The 15,104-nt window shown below is 37.3% G+C and overlaps 1 protein-coding gene across 1 annotated transcript in view; it reads right to left on the bottom strand.

Annotated features, from left to right (window-relative positions):
* Positions 1–612: 612 nt before the first annotated feature.
* The window catches only part of LOC133338287 (phosphatidylinositol 4-phosphate 3-kinase C2 domain-containing subunit beta), a 31,879-nt gene continuing 17,387 nt past the window's right edge, over positions 613–15,104 (bottom strand). The window contains exons 13-16 of the mRNA XM_061546464.1: positions 3,403–3,599; positions 3,248–3,339; positions 3,024–3,173; positions 613–812 (exon numbers count right to left, since the gene is read on the bottom strand). Coding sequence (XP_061402448.1) covers positions 633–812; positions 3,024–3,173; positions 3,248–3,339; positions 3,403–3,599 — 619 coding nt within the window. The 3' untranslated portion in view covers positions 613–632. The remainder of the gene's footprint in view (positions 813–3,023; positions 3,174–3,247; positions 3,340–3,402; positions 3,600–15,104) is intronic.

Here is a 15,104-nt window from a genome sequence, read left to right as displayed (position 1 = left end):
TAAAAAAATTATTTATAATAATAATTAAAATTATTATTAATTACATAAATTAAATTAAAAAAAATAATTATTAATTTTAAAAGAAAAAAATGAAACTAAATTGAAAACATTAAATTTTGGAATGTAAAATCTCTTACACACACACTGACTCACAACATTTTTACATTAAAAAAAAAAGATGCACACACACATGCAGACAGGCACATTCAGACAGACAGACAGACCACATCTCTAGACATTTTTTGTTTGTTTTTTCTTCTTCCTTTTCTTTATATACATTTTGTGTAATTTGTTCCTTAATATTTAATTTGTTTGAATGTATACATATGTATATATAGGCGTTAATAAATCTCAACATAAAAAAATAAATTTATATAAATTATAAAAAAAAATATTTTTTATTAAATATTTGTTGTTAGACAAAGTCCATGGTGATGATGTTGTCGATGGTGTTGATGTTGTCGATGGTGATGATTATCTGTTTTGTCCTCCATTTCTATCCTCTCGCCCCTTCTGATCCATTACAAATCCTTTGTACAATTATTACCATTGTCCAGTAGACGCTGATAATACCATTCACCACCACCACCACCTCCCATCAAGTCGTGGTGGAGGTGTTCATGAGGCCGGTGTCAGTGTCGCGACATGGTGCCAAGGCGATACCATTCAATAATTTCTTTACGTAAATCATATTTACGCAAATCGATTTTAAAGCCACCTAGCAGCTCGTTTTCCTGCAGGGTATCATGGGACCATACGGTGACATGTAATTCACGATTTTGTATAATCTCCAGAGGCATGCGATATTCCAACTAGAAGAAAAAAAATAAAAAAGTGTTAAAAATCCGCAAAATTCGGAAATTTTAGGATATTGTTATATGGGACCTAAAACTAAACATGCACCGATATTAATAATTTTTGGTAGGAAGCTGTATCACCCAATCAGAACCCAAAATATCAAATTACAAACAAATCGGTTGAAAAAAGTGCAGAAAATCCTTAAACTTCGAAAAATTTTAGGTATTTTTATATGGGACCTATACCTAAACGTGGCCCGATATAGATAATTTTGGGTAGGATGATTTACCACCCAATGAGAACCCAAAATATCAAATTACAGAAAATTCGGTTGAAAAACGAGACAGAAATCTACAAAATTCGTAAAATTTTAGGTATTTTTTATATGGGGCCTATACCTAAACGTGGGCCGATTTTGATCATTTTTGGCATGAAGGTTTACCAACCAAAGAGAACCCAAAATACGAAATTACAGACAATTCGCTTGAAAAACTTGCCAAATGTCCAACAAAATTCGAAAATTGAGGACAACATTACATGGGAACACTACCTAAACATGGACCGATTTTGATCATTTTTGGCATGAAGGTTTATCAACAAAAGAGAACCCAAAATATGAAATTACAAACACTTCGATTGAAAAACGAGACCAATATCTTCAAAATTCGAAAAAGTGAGGGCAACGTTACATGAGAGCAGTGCCTAAACATGAACCGATTTTGAAAATTTTTGGCATGAAGGTTTATCAACCAAAGAGAACCCAAATATAAGATTACAGACAATTCGCTTGAAAACCGAGACCAATATCCTCAAAATTCGAAAAATTGGGGGTACAATTACATGGGAGCTATACCTAAATATGAACCGATTTTAATCATTTTTGGTGGGAAGTTGTGTGACCCAATGAGAATTCAGAATATAAAATTACAGCCGATTCAGTTTAAAAACGTGGCTAAAATTTTCAAAATTTGAAAAAATCAGGGTACTGTTGTATGGGGGCTATAATTAAACGTGGACCGATTTGAACAACTTTTGGTAGGAAAATGTACCACCCAATCAGATCCCATCTTATCAAATTACAGACAATATGATTTGATAATGAGATTATTTTTCTAAAAATTCGGAAAATTTGGGGAACACTTACATGGGAGCTATACCTAAATGTGGACTGATTTTAATCATTTTTTGTAGGAAGGTGTGCCACCCAATGAGAACCCAAAATATCAAATAAGAGCCAATTTGGCGGAAAAACATATCAAAAATTCGGAAAATTGGAGGATACCTTTGTATAGGGGCTTTGCCTAAACTTGTTCGGATATTGTTAATTTTTGGTAGAATGATTTACCACCCAATGAGAACGCATAGTATCAAATTACAGCCAAATCGGTTCAAAGTCGTGTCGAAAATTCCCAAAAATCGGAAAATTTGGGGTATTTATATATGGGAACTATACCTAAATGTGAACCGATATTCATAATTTGTGGTAGGAATATTTGGCACCCAATGAGAACTTAAAATATCAAATTACAGCCAAATCGTTTGAAAATCATGCCCAAGATCCTCCAAATTCGAAAAAATAAGGGTCACTTTATATGCCAGCTATACCTAAAATTGGGCCGATATTGTTAATTTTTGGTAGGTAGATTTACGACCCACTGAGAACTCAAAATATCAAATTACAGGCACTTCCCTTGAAAAAGTGCTGTAAATCATTTAAAGTCTGAAAATTTGAGGGTGCAATTACATGGAAGATATACATAAACCTGCAAAACATTTTGATAGGAAGCTTTTTTATTCAATTCGAAACCAAAATATGAAATTTGAGCAAATTCGGTTGGAAAACGATGTCAAGATCCTTAAAATTCGAAAAATTTAGGGTACCATTATATGGGGGGTACACCAAAACATGGACCGATTTTGATCATTTTTAGTAGGAAGTTTAGCTACCCAATGAGAACCAAAAATATTGAAATAAAGTCGATTCGGTTGAAAAATAAAACCAAGATCCTTAAAATTCGGAAAATTGGATAATGGGGCCCATACCTAAATATGGTCCCATAGTGATCATTTTGAAGTGGTATGATTTGCCACTCCATGAGAAAACAAAATATGAAATTTCAGCTAATTTAATTGAAAAACGAACCCAAAACCCTCAAAAAATGCTACATCTTATTTTTTAGGTTATATCAGAATCTGTCAATATCCTCCCTCCATCCCCTTCTTACCGTTTCCATATAACTGGGAACACAAGTTTTACGCACCACCTTCGTCTTACGCTTGGTGGCCTTTTTGTCGTCCGGTTTCAGATAGCATTTGACATAGGTATTGGGCTCCTGGCCACCGGCCAGCAAGGGCAGGCCCTTGGCGTGATGTATCTGAAAAGAGGAAAGAAAAAGTTTTCAAAATTAGAAAAATCGGACTAATATCAGTTGTAAAAATTTCCGCTTACCATAACAGTCAAAACTTCTCTTCGATATTGCATGGATAGTTTGAGTTGGCCCACCTCATTAGGTTGTTCGCGTGATGTTTGGGGTTTGATCTCTGCCAAAAAATACTTGTTAATATCTCTCCTTCGTATCCAAAAGTTTCCAAAAAAAAACTTACCCTTAACCTTCGACATATTTAGATTAGCCTCTTTTTGATCTCTCAGCAGTGGATGGAAGAAGGTGTATACCAAATCCGAATGGGCAATTTCATCGGCTGAATTGAATAATGAGATTAGGAACTGTCGGATTTCCGGTAGACGCCTTTCGGCAACCGATTTAACATTGGACCGGCCCACATGCATGCCGCTGGGTAAACTGGAGGTAAGAAATAAAAAATAGTTAATATTAGAGATTTAAATTCAGCAACGATTTCTATGTCATACGGTTGAAAAACGTGCCAAGAATCCTGAAAATTCGAAAAAATTTGGGGTATCCTTATGTGGAAGCTATACCTAAAAGTGAATCGATATTTATAGTTTTTGTAGGCAGATTTGGTAATCAATGAGAAGCCAAAATACCGAATTACAGCCAATTCGGTAGAAAAACGCGATAAGAATTCGGGTACCCTTGTGTGGGAGCTATACCTAAACGTTGACCGATATTGATATTTTTTGGTAAGATGATTATCTACCCCTTGAGAACCCCAAATATCAAATTACTACCAATTCGATTGAAAAACGTGTCTGAAATCCTCAAAAATCGAAAATTTGATGATAACTTTATATGGGGGCTATACCTTAATGTGGACCGATATTGATAATTTTTGGTAGGAGGATTTGCTTACCAATGAGAATCCAAAATATTAAATTAAAGCTCAATCGGTTGAAAAACGAGACCAATACCCTAAAACTTCGAAAATTAGAGGTTATATTTATGTGAGAGCTATACCTAAACGTTGACCGATATTAATAAATTTTGGCAGGAAGATTTGCCAACCGATGAGAACCCATAATACCAAATTACAGCAAATTCGATTGAAAAACGTGCCTGAAATCTTCAAAATTCGTAATATAGAGGGTATGTTTATATGGGAGCTATACAAAAACGTTGACCGATATTGATAATTTTTGGTGAGGAGGTTTGCCACATAATGAGAATCTAAAATACTAAATTACAGGTCATTCAGTACAAAAACGAGCCAGAAATCCTCAAAAATTCGAAAAATATGGTTACCTCTATGTGGGAGCTATACGTAAAAGTGGACCGATATTAATAATTTTTGGTAGGGAGGTTTGCCACCTAATGAGAATCCAAAATATGAAATTACAGGCAATTCCGTTGAAAAACTTTATAAATTTTCAAACTTCGGAAAATAAGAGGTAGCTATATGTGGGAGCTATATCAAAACGTTGACCAATATTGATCATTTTTGGTAAGGAGGTTTGTCTCGCCACGAGAACCCAAAATAATTAATCACAGGTCATTCGGTACAAAAATCCTCAAAAAAATCGGAAAAAATCTGTATGGGAGCTATATATAAAAGTGGACCGATATTTATAATTTTTGGTAGGGAGGTTTGTCACCTAATGCGAACCCAAAATACAAAATTTCAGCCAATTCGATTGAAAAACAAGATACAAATTCTCAAACATCGAAAAATAAGGTGTAACCTTATATGGGAGCTATACTCAAATATAAACCGATATTAATCATTTTTGGTAAGGAGGTTCGCCACTCTATGAGAACCCAAAATACCAAATTACAAACAATTCGATTGATAAACATGCCTAAATTTCTCAAAATTCGAAAATTTGAGGGTATCTTTATACCGATATTGATAATGTTTTGTAGCATTGTACTATCGCGCTCTCTTTATTCAATCACCAAATATTAAGAGAAACCACCCAACATTTGATTTTTCAATGCAAAACTTTATCAGCAATCATCAGGTGGCTGATAAAAAAAACACCGAACCTACAAGCAGAACCGCCGCACTGATATCTGTTATACAAAAATAAAAACAACAAAAACATGATGAAGAGTTCATAAACAGAGTACTTTTTTTCTAACTGAACTGAGGGTAAAAACCCATAGCTATATTGGAGAAGACGGTCAATAGACGTTTTGCCGTTTCCGAATCGGAAAAAACGGGGTGTATCGGTCGGTTTAACGCATGTTGGATATTTTTTGAGGAGAAAAAAATTGTTTCAATAAAAAAAATTACAAATAAATAAACGACGACAATCATCGAAACGAAAAGAAAATAAAAGTTTTCAAACAGTGGAGAAGAAGAAGCAAAAAAATCGAAATTGAAATCAAATGTGTGATAAGGCCATGATAAAATTCTTATAGGCAAGGTAGTAGGCAGAGAGCAAGGAAGAATATCGAGAAAAAAGAAGAAGAAATTGAAAATAAGAAAAAAATAGTGGTAAAAAATAATGGCAAAAATTAATTTCAATCAGCAAGGTATGAATGAAGAAGCGAAGTGAAAAAAATATTCAAATTTAAAAAAAACCAAAAATTGAAAAAAAAAAATTCCAAATTTAAAAAAAATCCAAATTTTAAAAAAAATTTCAAATTAAAAAAAAAATTTAAAAAAAATTAAAAAAAAAAAAAAATTTTGTAAAAAAAAATTCAAATTTAAAAAAAAAATCAAATTTTGTAAAAAAAATCAAATTTTGTAAAAAAAAATCCAAATTTTGTAAAAAAAAAATCCAAATTTAAAAAAAAATCAATTTTTTTCAAAAATCCATTTTTTTAAACATTCAAATTTAAAAACAAATCAATATTTAAAAAAATCTTCAAAATTTTGTAAAAAAAATCTCTATTGCCTTTCAAGATCCCGCGTACTCCCCCGCTGCCCTCCTCGCCACCCTGGGCGTATTTGTGTGTTTAATCTTCTCTGTGGTGGGCATAAAGTTATGGTGGTTTAAACGCCGTTTGGAATTCGATCAGACCATAACACAAAATGGAGCTGCCGGTGGAACACCGCCACAGGTTGTGGTCACCAGAAGGGAAAAGAAAAGCAAGTTCTCCAAAGACAAAAGATGGTCACAACAGGTGAGTCGAAGGAGAAAAAAATTCTCAAAATTCGAAAAGGGGGAAAATTAGAAAAAAATCCCCAAATTTGGAAAATTAGCAGTAACCTTATGTGGGAGCTATACTTAAACGCTGAGCGATATTAATAATTTTTTGTAGGGAGGTTTGCCAACCTATGAGAACCCAAAATACTAAAAATTAGGTCATTCGGTACAAAAACGTGACAGAAAACCTCAAAATTCGAAAAATAAGGTGGAACCTTATATGGGAGCTATACTCAAATGTAAACCGATATTAATAATTTTTGGTAGGAGGGTTTGCTACCCAATAAGAATCTCCAATATCGAATTCGAGGTCATTCGATACCAAAACGTGCCACAAATTCTCAAAATTTGAAAAATTAGGGGTACCCTTATGTGGGAGCTATACTTAAACGTTGACCGATATTAATAATTTTTGGTAGGGAGGTTTGCCAACCTATGAGAACCCAAAATACTAAAAATTAGAACATTCGGTAGAAAAAAGTGCCAGAAATCCTCAAAATTGGAAAAAAAAATTGGCTACCTCCATGTGGGAGCTATACGTAAAAGTGGGCCGATATTGCTAATTTTTGTTAGGAGGGTTCGCTACCCAATAAAAATCACCAAAATCAAATTCGAGGTTATTCGGTACAAAAACGTACCAGAAATCTTCAAAATTCGGAAAATTAGGGGTACCCTTATGTGGGAACTATACTCAAATGTAAACCGATATTGATAATTTTTGGTAGGGAGGTTCGGTACCCTATGAGAAATCAAAATACAAAATTACAAGTCATTCGATACAAAAAACGTGGCAGAAATCCTCAAAATTCGAAAAATACATGGTTACCTCTATGTGGGAGCTATACGTAACAGCGAGCCGATATTAATAATTTTTGGTAGGGAGGTTTGTCACCTAATGAGAACCCAAAATACCAAATTAGAGACAATTCGGTGGAAAAAACAAGACCAAAATCAAACAAAGTTCGAAAAATTAGAATCCAATTTGTTTTCATATTGGGGTCCCTATTTAAATTCCAATTGGAATCCAACTAGTTTTCATGTTGAGGTAGCAGCCCCATTGCCTTTAGGGCTGCTGAGGTGCCAGGCGTTGCCCAAGTATGACTCGAGTCGTTGCGAATCCTAGAGACCCCATTTAATTTCCAATTGGAATCCAATTAGTTTAATTTAATTTTTTTCTTATTTTTGTTTTTTTCCTTTTGTAATTAAATTAAACTTGTCTAATTAAAATAAAAACCCTGCCTCCATTTGGCCTTACTAAAATGACAGTCACTCAGTCAGTCACTCACTCATAAAAAATAGCAACAATAAAAACTATCATATTTTTTGTTCTATATATAGATAAGATTTTTTATATGATGGCTGGCTGGTTGGTTCGGTTGATGGTTTTGGTTGCGGTTACGGTGTTTAACGCGTAGATGACGCATTGAATTTTTGAGCGAATGTCGTCTTCTTCTATCAATTTGTGTGGTTGTTTGTTTTGTTAAAAAAATATTATTTAACTCCAGCAGCATGGAGGAGTTCGAACATAAAACAGATACGTTTTTCTCTCAGATATTTGTTTAAAATAACAAAAACAATAGCATCAGAAAAATCAAATAACAAACAAAAAAACAGACACCTTATATGGCGAGCTATACCTAAAAGTGAAGCGATATCGGTAATTTTTTGCAGGAACAGTTGTCAACCAAAGAGAACCTGAAATATCAAAATATAGCCAATTCGCTTCAAAAAACGTATCTAAAAATCTCAAAATTCGAAAAATTAGAGGTAAATTTAGGTGGGAGCTATACCTAAACGTTGATCGATTTTGAAATTTTGTTTCATACGGAGGTTTGCCACCCTGTGAGAACCCCCAATATAAAATTCCAGGTCATTCGGTTGAAAAACGTGCCAGAAATCCTCAAAATTCGAAAATTTTCCGGTGCTTTTAGGTGGGAGCTATTCCAAAACGTTGACCGATATTGATCATTTTTGGTAGGGAGGTTTACCACCTAATGAGAATCCCCAATATCAAATTCGAAGTCATTCGATACAGTAACGTGCCAGAAATCCGCTAAATTCGAAAAAATATGGTTACCTTTATGTGGGAGCTATACGTAACAGTGGGCCGATATTAATAATTTTTGGTAGGAAGGTTTTCCACAACCCAATATCAAATTCGAAGTCATTCGATTGAAAAAGAAGACCAGAATCTACAAATTTCGAAAAATTAGGGGTACCCTTGTGTGGGAGCTATACCTAAACTCTGACCGATATCGATAAATTTTGGTAGGAGGATTTACCACCCAATGAGAACTCAAAATACCAAATTAGAGCCAATTCGGTTGAAAAACAAGACCAAAATCCTCAAACTTCGACAAATTAGGGGTAGTTGTATGTGGGAGCAATACCTAAACGTGGACCGATATTGATCATTTTTGATAATGGGGTTTGCCAAACAAAGATAACTCAAAACACCAAATTGTATCCAATTCGGTTGAAAAACGAGACGAAAATCCTCAAAATTCAAAAAATTAGGTGTACACTTAGGTGGGAGCTATATCTAAGAGTAAAGCGATTTTAATAATTTTTAGTAGGAAGATTTGGTTCTCAATGAGAATCTAAAATATGAAATTACAGCTCATTCGGTTGAAAAACGCGAATAAAATCCTTAAAATTCGAAAATTAGAGGGTAACTTTATATGGGGCTATACCTAACCGTTTACAGATGTTAATAATTTTTGGTAGGAAGATTTGCCACCCAATGAGAACCCATAATATCAAATTACAAGCAATTCGGTTGCAAAACGCAACCAAAATCTTCAACATTCGAAAATTGTAGGGCACTGTTGTATGGGAGCTATACCTAAAATTGGAATGATTTGTATAATTTTTGGAAGGAAGATTTACCACCCAATAAGAACCCAAAATATTAAATTACAGACAATTCGGTTGGAAAACGTGCCTGAAATCCTCAAAGTTCGAAAAATCGAGGCGAACGTTGTATTGGGGCTATATCTAAATGCGGACCGATATTGATAATTTTTGGTAGGGAGATTTGTTATCCAATGAGAACACGTGATATTCAATTACAAGCAATTAGATTGAAAAACGTGTCAGAAATCCTCAAAAATCGAAAAAATAGGGTTACCCTTATGTGGGAGCTATACTTAAATGTGGACAGATATTAAAATTTTTTGGTCGGAAGATGTGCCACCTTAAGAGAAACCATAATATCAAATTACAAGCAATTCGGTTGGAAAACGTGCCTGAAATTCTCAAAATTCGAAAAATCGAGGTTACCGTTGTATGGGGGCTATACCTATAAGTTGACCGATGTTAATAATTTTTGGTAGGAAGATTTACCACACAGTGAGAACCCAACATATAAAATTACAGACAATTCGGTTGAAAAAACGTTTCCGAAATTCTCAAAAATCGAAAAATTGAGGGTATTGTTGTGTGGGACCTATACCTAAATGTGGGCCGATATTGATGATTTTCTACCCCTTGAGAACCCAAAGTAACAAATTACAGGCAATTCGACGAGATATAAAAAAAATTTTCTCCCCTTGCTTCGAAAAACCTACGATCGGATTCATTGTTGAAACCACTTCCACATTCTGTTCTACATAACACCCGGGTCCTTTATGATCATAGTCCAGACTAAAACACATTTTTCTTCCCTTTTAGGTCTATCACAATGTTGAGGTCCATGGAGTTTTCAAACCCAAAACCGATGAGGATGCAATGATAGAAAGGCCCTCGCAGTTGCCACGTGAGTTTTGAGGTTAAATTTTCTTAAAATAGGAAACTAAAAATTGTTCTCTCTTCCCCAGCTGTTCGCATTCGACCCTCAGAAAGTGCACCTTCGCTAATTCTACCACCACCGAGAAAAAATCGACGTCCCCAATATGTACAATCGACGGCATTTGAGGAATTCACAGAATCAAATGGAACTTCTGCTACACCCTCATCTCCAAGTCTGTCACAGGAAATTTTCAGTAATCTCTCAGGCATGTCGGAACCCAAAGAAACAACATTTAGCATATCACCTGCTGCTACACCTTCTCCCCAACCCACAACACCTTCCTCCCCCTTAGGACCCAAGGGAGATGCAGCTGAAAAATCTCCGGAAATCTCTTTAACCTTTAAAGAAGTGGAAAAGGATATAAAACTACCACCCTTGGTGGCGGGTGATGTTCTAGCTCCGCTGCGCGAACCTCCCACCCCTCCAAAACGTCTGAATCGCAGTTCCTCTGCTGCCACTAGCCATCCCGTACAAGAAAAACCTGCACGTTTCTTGAAATCTTCACAATCAGTATCGGTGCCAGAATTCCGCAAGGTAATTGAAAGACGCCCAACCGGCTTCCATCGTCCCGCGGAAGTTGATGATCTCACGAAAATCGATGATTTAGAGGAGAAGACAACGAAGTTGGATCTGCGTCGTGCTCCTCCGCCTGGTTATATAAAATATGAGGAGGTCGATATGGAATTGGAAGCGGATGATTATCGTTTTGAGAGGGCATATTTAAAGGCTGGCATGTCATCATATCATCATGAACCCATTGATGCGCTGCGGGATGAGGAGATTATCTATCAGAATCCAACAAGTCCTGATATATGTGAGATTAATGAGGCCATTGAGAGTTTTGAGAAATCGCAAAGGGGTGGAGGAGGGTCGGAAAGGGGAGGAGAGTTGAATTTTAAGAGAAATGGAGACTTTGGAGAGTTCCATAATAGTTATGGGGGCCTGGAGGGTGGTAAGAGGCATCAGACGCTGGATAATAGGGTGGATTATGAAAATGAAGATGTATTCGGACTTCAGGGTAATAAATTCGACACTTCGGGTCAACATTTTAACATTGGCGATAAATATCAAAATCTAAGACTATATACCGATCAGAGTACACCCGTGGATTTTGAGTCATATTTACCCTGGCAGAATAATCGAAAGGAATTACATTCTAAAGAAAAATCCGATGAAAACCGACCCGCAGATTTTGAGTCTTATTTACCGAGACATGGTGGTAATGAAGAGGACTTGAAATCTTTGAAGCCCAAAGGAGGACCAGATGAAATTGATGGATTCTCCAGGTCTCCAAATTCGGTTAAGGCCTTACCTGACCTTCACTCCTTTGAGGAACCCCAATGCTTCGAAGAGAAACAAATCAATCCTTCAAAGGTACAATTTTCTGCAAATGATGGAGAGGAAGAGGGTGAAGAAAAATTCACCCTGAACCATCGGAGACCCACCGAATACCCTGGCTATGAAATGGAGGCATTTGAAGCGGAATTTAAAGAGACTCCTAGGCCAAATACCAATTACTCCTCCATTAAGGCCTTTTTGTTATCGGAAATGTCAAGGGACGAATCCGATTCGGAAGATGAGGGTCTAAAAGAAAATTCTCAACAGCAATCGGTGAGATTTAATGCCGATCGAAATGAGAGCGTAGAGAAATTTACGCTCAACCAGGGAAGAAGGCCAACAGAATTTCAGAGAGAGGGGAGAGCTTTTGAAGAGAATGACTTCGAAGAGAGTGGAGAGCGAGGGTGGTGAGCATTCGACTGTGAGATTTGCTTCAGATTCTCTCAGTCGGGATGATGAGGAAAAATTTACGCTGAATCAAAGGAGACCCACGGCATTCCAGAGAGAAGAGAGAGCTTTCGAAGAGAGTGATTTTGAAGGGGGAGAGGGTGCTGAGCATCCGACTGTGAGATTTGCCTCGGATTCTCTCAACCAGAATGGTGAAGAGAAATTTACATTGAATCAAAGGAGGCCCACGGCATTCCAGAGAGAAATATTACCCAATGAAGAGAGCGCTTTCGAAGAGAGTACTACTGTGAGATTTGCGGCCTCCTCTCTCAGCCAGAATGATGAGGAGAAATTCACCCTGAATCAAAGGAGACCAACAGCATTCCAGAGAGAAATATTACCCGATCAAGAGAGTGCTTCCGAAGAGAGTACTACTGTCCGATTTGATACCTCCTCTCTCAGCCAGAATGATGAGGAGAAATTCACGCTCAATCAAAGGAGGCCCACGGCATTCCAGAGAGAAATATTACCCGATCAAGAGAGTGATTTCGAAGAGAGTACTTCGGTGAGATTTGATGCCTCCCCTCTCAGCCAGAATGATGAGGAGAAATTCACGCTCAATCAAAGGAGGCCCACGGCATTCCAAAGAGAAGAGAGAGCTTTCGAAGAGAGAGGCTATGAAGAGCACAGCACTGTGAGATTCGCTGCCTCTTCTCTCAGCCAAAATAATGAGGAGAAATTCACTCTCAATCAAAGAAGACCCACAGCCTTCCGAAGAGAGCTACCATCCGATCCAGAGAATCGGTATGAGGAGGACGAGGAGGTATTTCTTCAAGAAGCCAATGAGTCTCATGTCAGATTTGAAAGTCAGTCCACACTCGAAGAGAAATTCACATTGAATCAAAGGCGGCCCACGGCCTATGTTCCTGCCGGCTCGGAAATAAATCGGGAAAAATTAGTAAATTTTGAAAATTCGGAATATGCCACAAAAATTATCTTAAATCAAAGTAGGGGTACCGCATATAACTTCGAGCAAGAAAATTGGCAGCAGGTCGTAGATACCGCTAAACCAAACATGCTACGATTTGAATATGCTCCCGAAGTGGAAGAAGATGATGAGAACCACAAGAAATATCCGGTAACCCCCACAGCAGATCTGGATGGAATTAAGTTCGTTTCGAACCTGGAGAAGGAGAGAGGATCCTCCGCCGGTCCATCTAAGGTCACATTTAATTTAAATGAAGATTACGAACCCTTTGAGGTGGTCAATGAAAAATTCACCCTCAATCAAAGAAGGCCCACGGCATTTAATCGGCCAATCGAAGATGGTTTTGAGGAGGAGGTAACAAGTTTTATTGCCCCGGAAGAAGAGGGTACCTTCAAATATTCCACAACAAAATTAGAAAATAATCACCCTTCCGACCTCATCTGGCAAGAATTGGAAAAGGATATTGAAAAAGATTTTGCCCAAAATATCGAAGAAGAATTCAACCGCATCCGACAATCGTTGGAACTGAATGAGACCGGATTTTTGGAACTCAAAGATGATTTACAGCTGCTCAATTCCCCCATTGCCATGGAGGCCACCCCCATAGCTCGCAACAATTTTGGTAATGGTTATGGTAAATCGATTGAGGAGGATTGGGAAAATTTTGAAAAATTAAAATCCGCAGATGAAGCCATACAAATAACCTATAACCAACAACAACAAACGACAAATGAAAACGGCTATACAACAACAACCACAACTGTTTCAATACTCAAAGAAACCAAGGCAGATGGTTCGCCACCCACAGCAAAGCCCAGGAAAAGTAAGGTGACCTTCGACTCTAAAACCGAGGAGCATTATATACCAGCCCGGAGATCGGTGTCCGATGAAGATGATGACAGTGAGGAGGATAATGAATACTATGAAACATCTCTGGCACCCATACCCTCACAAAGATTTCAAAATTCCGCTGCAGATGATTTCAATCCAATTGTTCTGACCTCCCCAAAAACCATATCCCTATTCGGTTCTCTAACAAATGAAAACGAAGTGGAAGATAGTTGGTCAGCCATACGCAAACATCGTTATATGACGGAACAATTTCAGGAGCTGACATTGAATTCATCATCGCCACCGCCACCTTCCTATCCTCCACCACCATTGCCAATTGAAGACGAGGATGATGATGGAGGAGGAGGAAATGGTAGTTCAAAAACCAAAACCAGCCTATCGCAATCCCATGGCCTTATTGGCCGCCCAGCGAGCCAAAGAAGCCCGTTCGGATTTGGCCGACTTCAAAGGACGTTCCATTAAAAATGCCAAAAAGCGAAGTAGTCAGGAATTTGTCAATTTAAATTCGGATGATTTTGATGATACGGAAGCTTAGCGAGTTTTTTCTTTTTGTTTAGAATATAAGTTCGGAATAAAAATATAATTAATGTAAATTAATTTAATAAATAAAAATCAGAATAAAAACATCTGGAGCACCAGAACTTTAAATAATCGTTTGGTAGGTGGTCCGGAACAAGGTTGGCATCTTTTCTTTGGACATTTTTTTAAAATATTTTTAGGACCTCCCGCACGGGACATCCACAATAGGCCTGGATTTTTTAAAAATATATTTTGAGAACCTTCAGGATAGACGTGGATTTTTTAAAAATATTTTTAGGACATTCCGGATAGGCGTGGATTATTATAAAAATATTTTTTTGAGGTCCACCCCTTGGCTACACTCAATTGTGGACACGGACCTCCTGTCACCCCGTCGATAAGATGGATGATTCATCAGTAACAGTATCCCTTCAAAGAAGGAGAAAACTGTTGTGGCCGCGAGCAAATCGAGATGTAAAGAGGTCATAAAAAAAGACATGCGGATTTATGGTTAACAGGAAAATTCTACCAACGTAGATAAAACATATTCCAAAAAGAGAAGTTCCGAAGGCTTTGGTGCAGGCTTACAACTCCTCCTGTAGAGATGAAATCCCAGGATATACCCATTCTGGTCTCTAATGACAGATACAGACAGCGTGTTGGTCCACTAGGTGCTGTCCTTCTCCTACTAAAGGTCCACTACGAACGTTGCGTCACGAATTAATTCGTACGTCACCCTCTAATTGTCACTGTTCGTCCACCTTGTCCTCCACCTATCAACAACACAGTCCCAAAGGATAGTGCTGTACCGCCTACTCTCCCCACCCACCAAATCAGAAGGCCTGAGCCAATCATCCTCATCCAACTGCAAGCCACGCTTAAGCTTATACATGATAGCCCTACATCTCACTTCAAGATCAAGC

The sequence above is a fragment of the Musca vetustissima genome, unplaced genomic scaffold (assembly GCF_032173495.1).
Source record: "Musca vetustissima isolate MV318-11 ecotype Yass unplaced genomic scaffold, APGP_CSIRO_Mvet_v1 utg8637, whole genome shotgun sequence".
Taxonomy (NCBI): Eukaryota; Metazoa; Arthropoda; class Insecta; order Diptera; family Muscidae; genus Musca; species Musca vetustissima.
The sequence above is the reverse complement of the archived record's forward strand: the minus strand, read 5'-3'. Positions and strand labels throughout refer to the sequence as shown.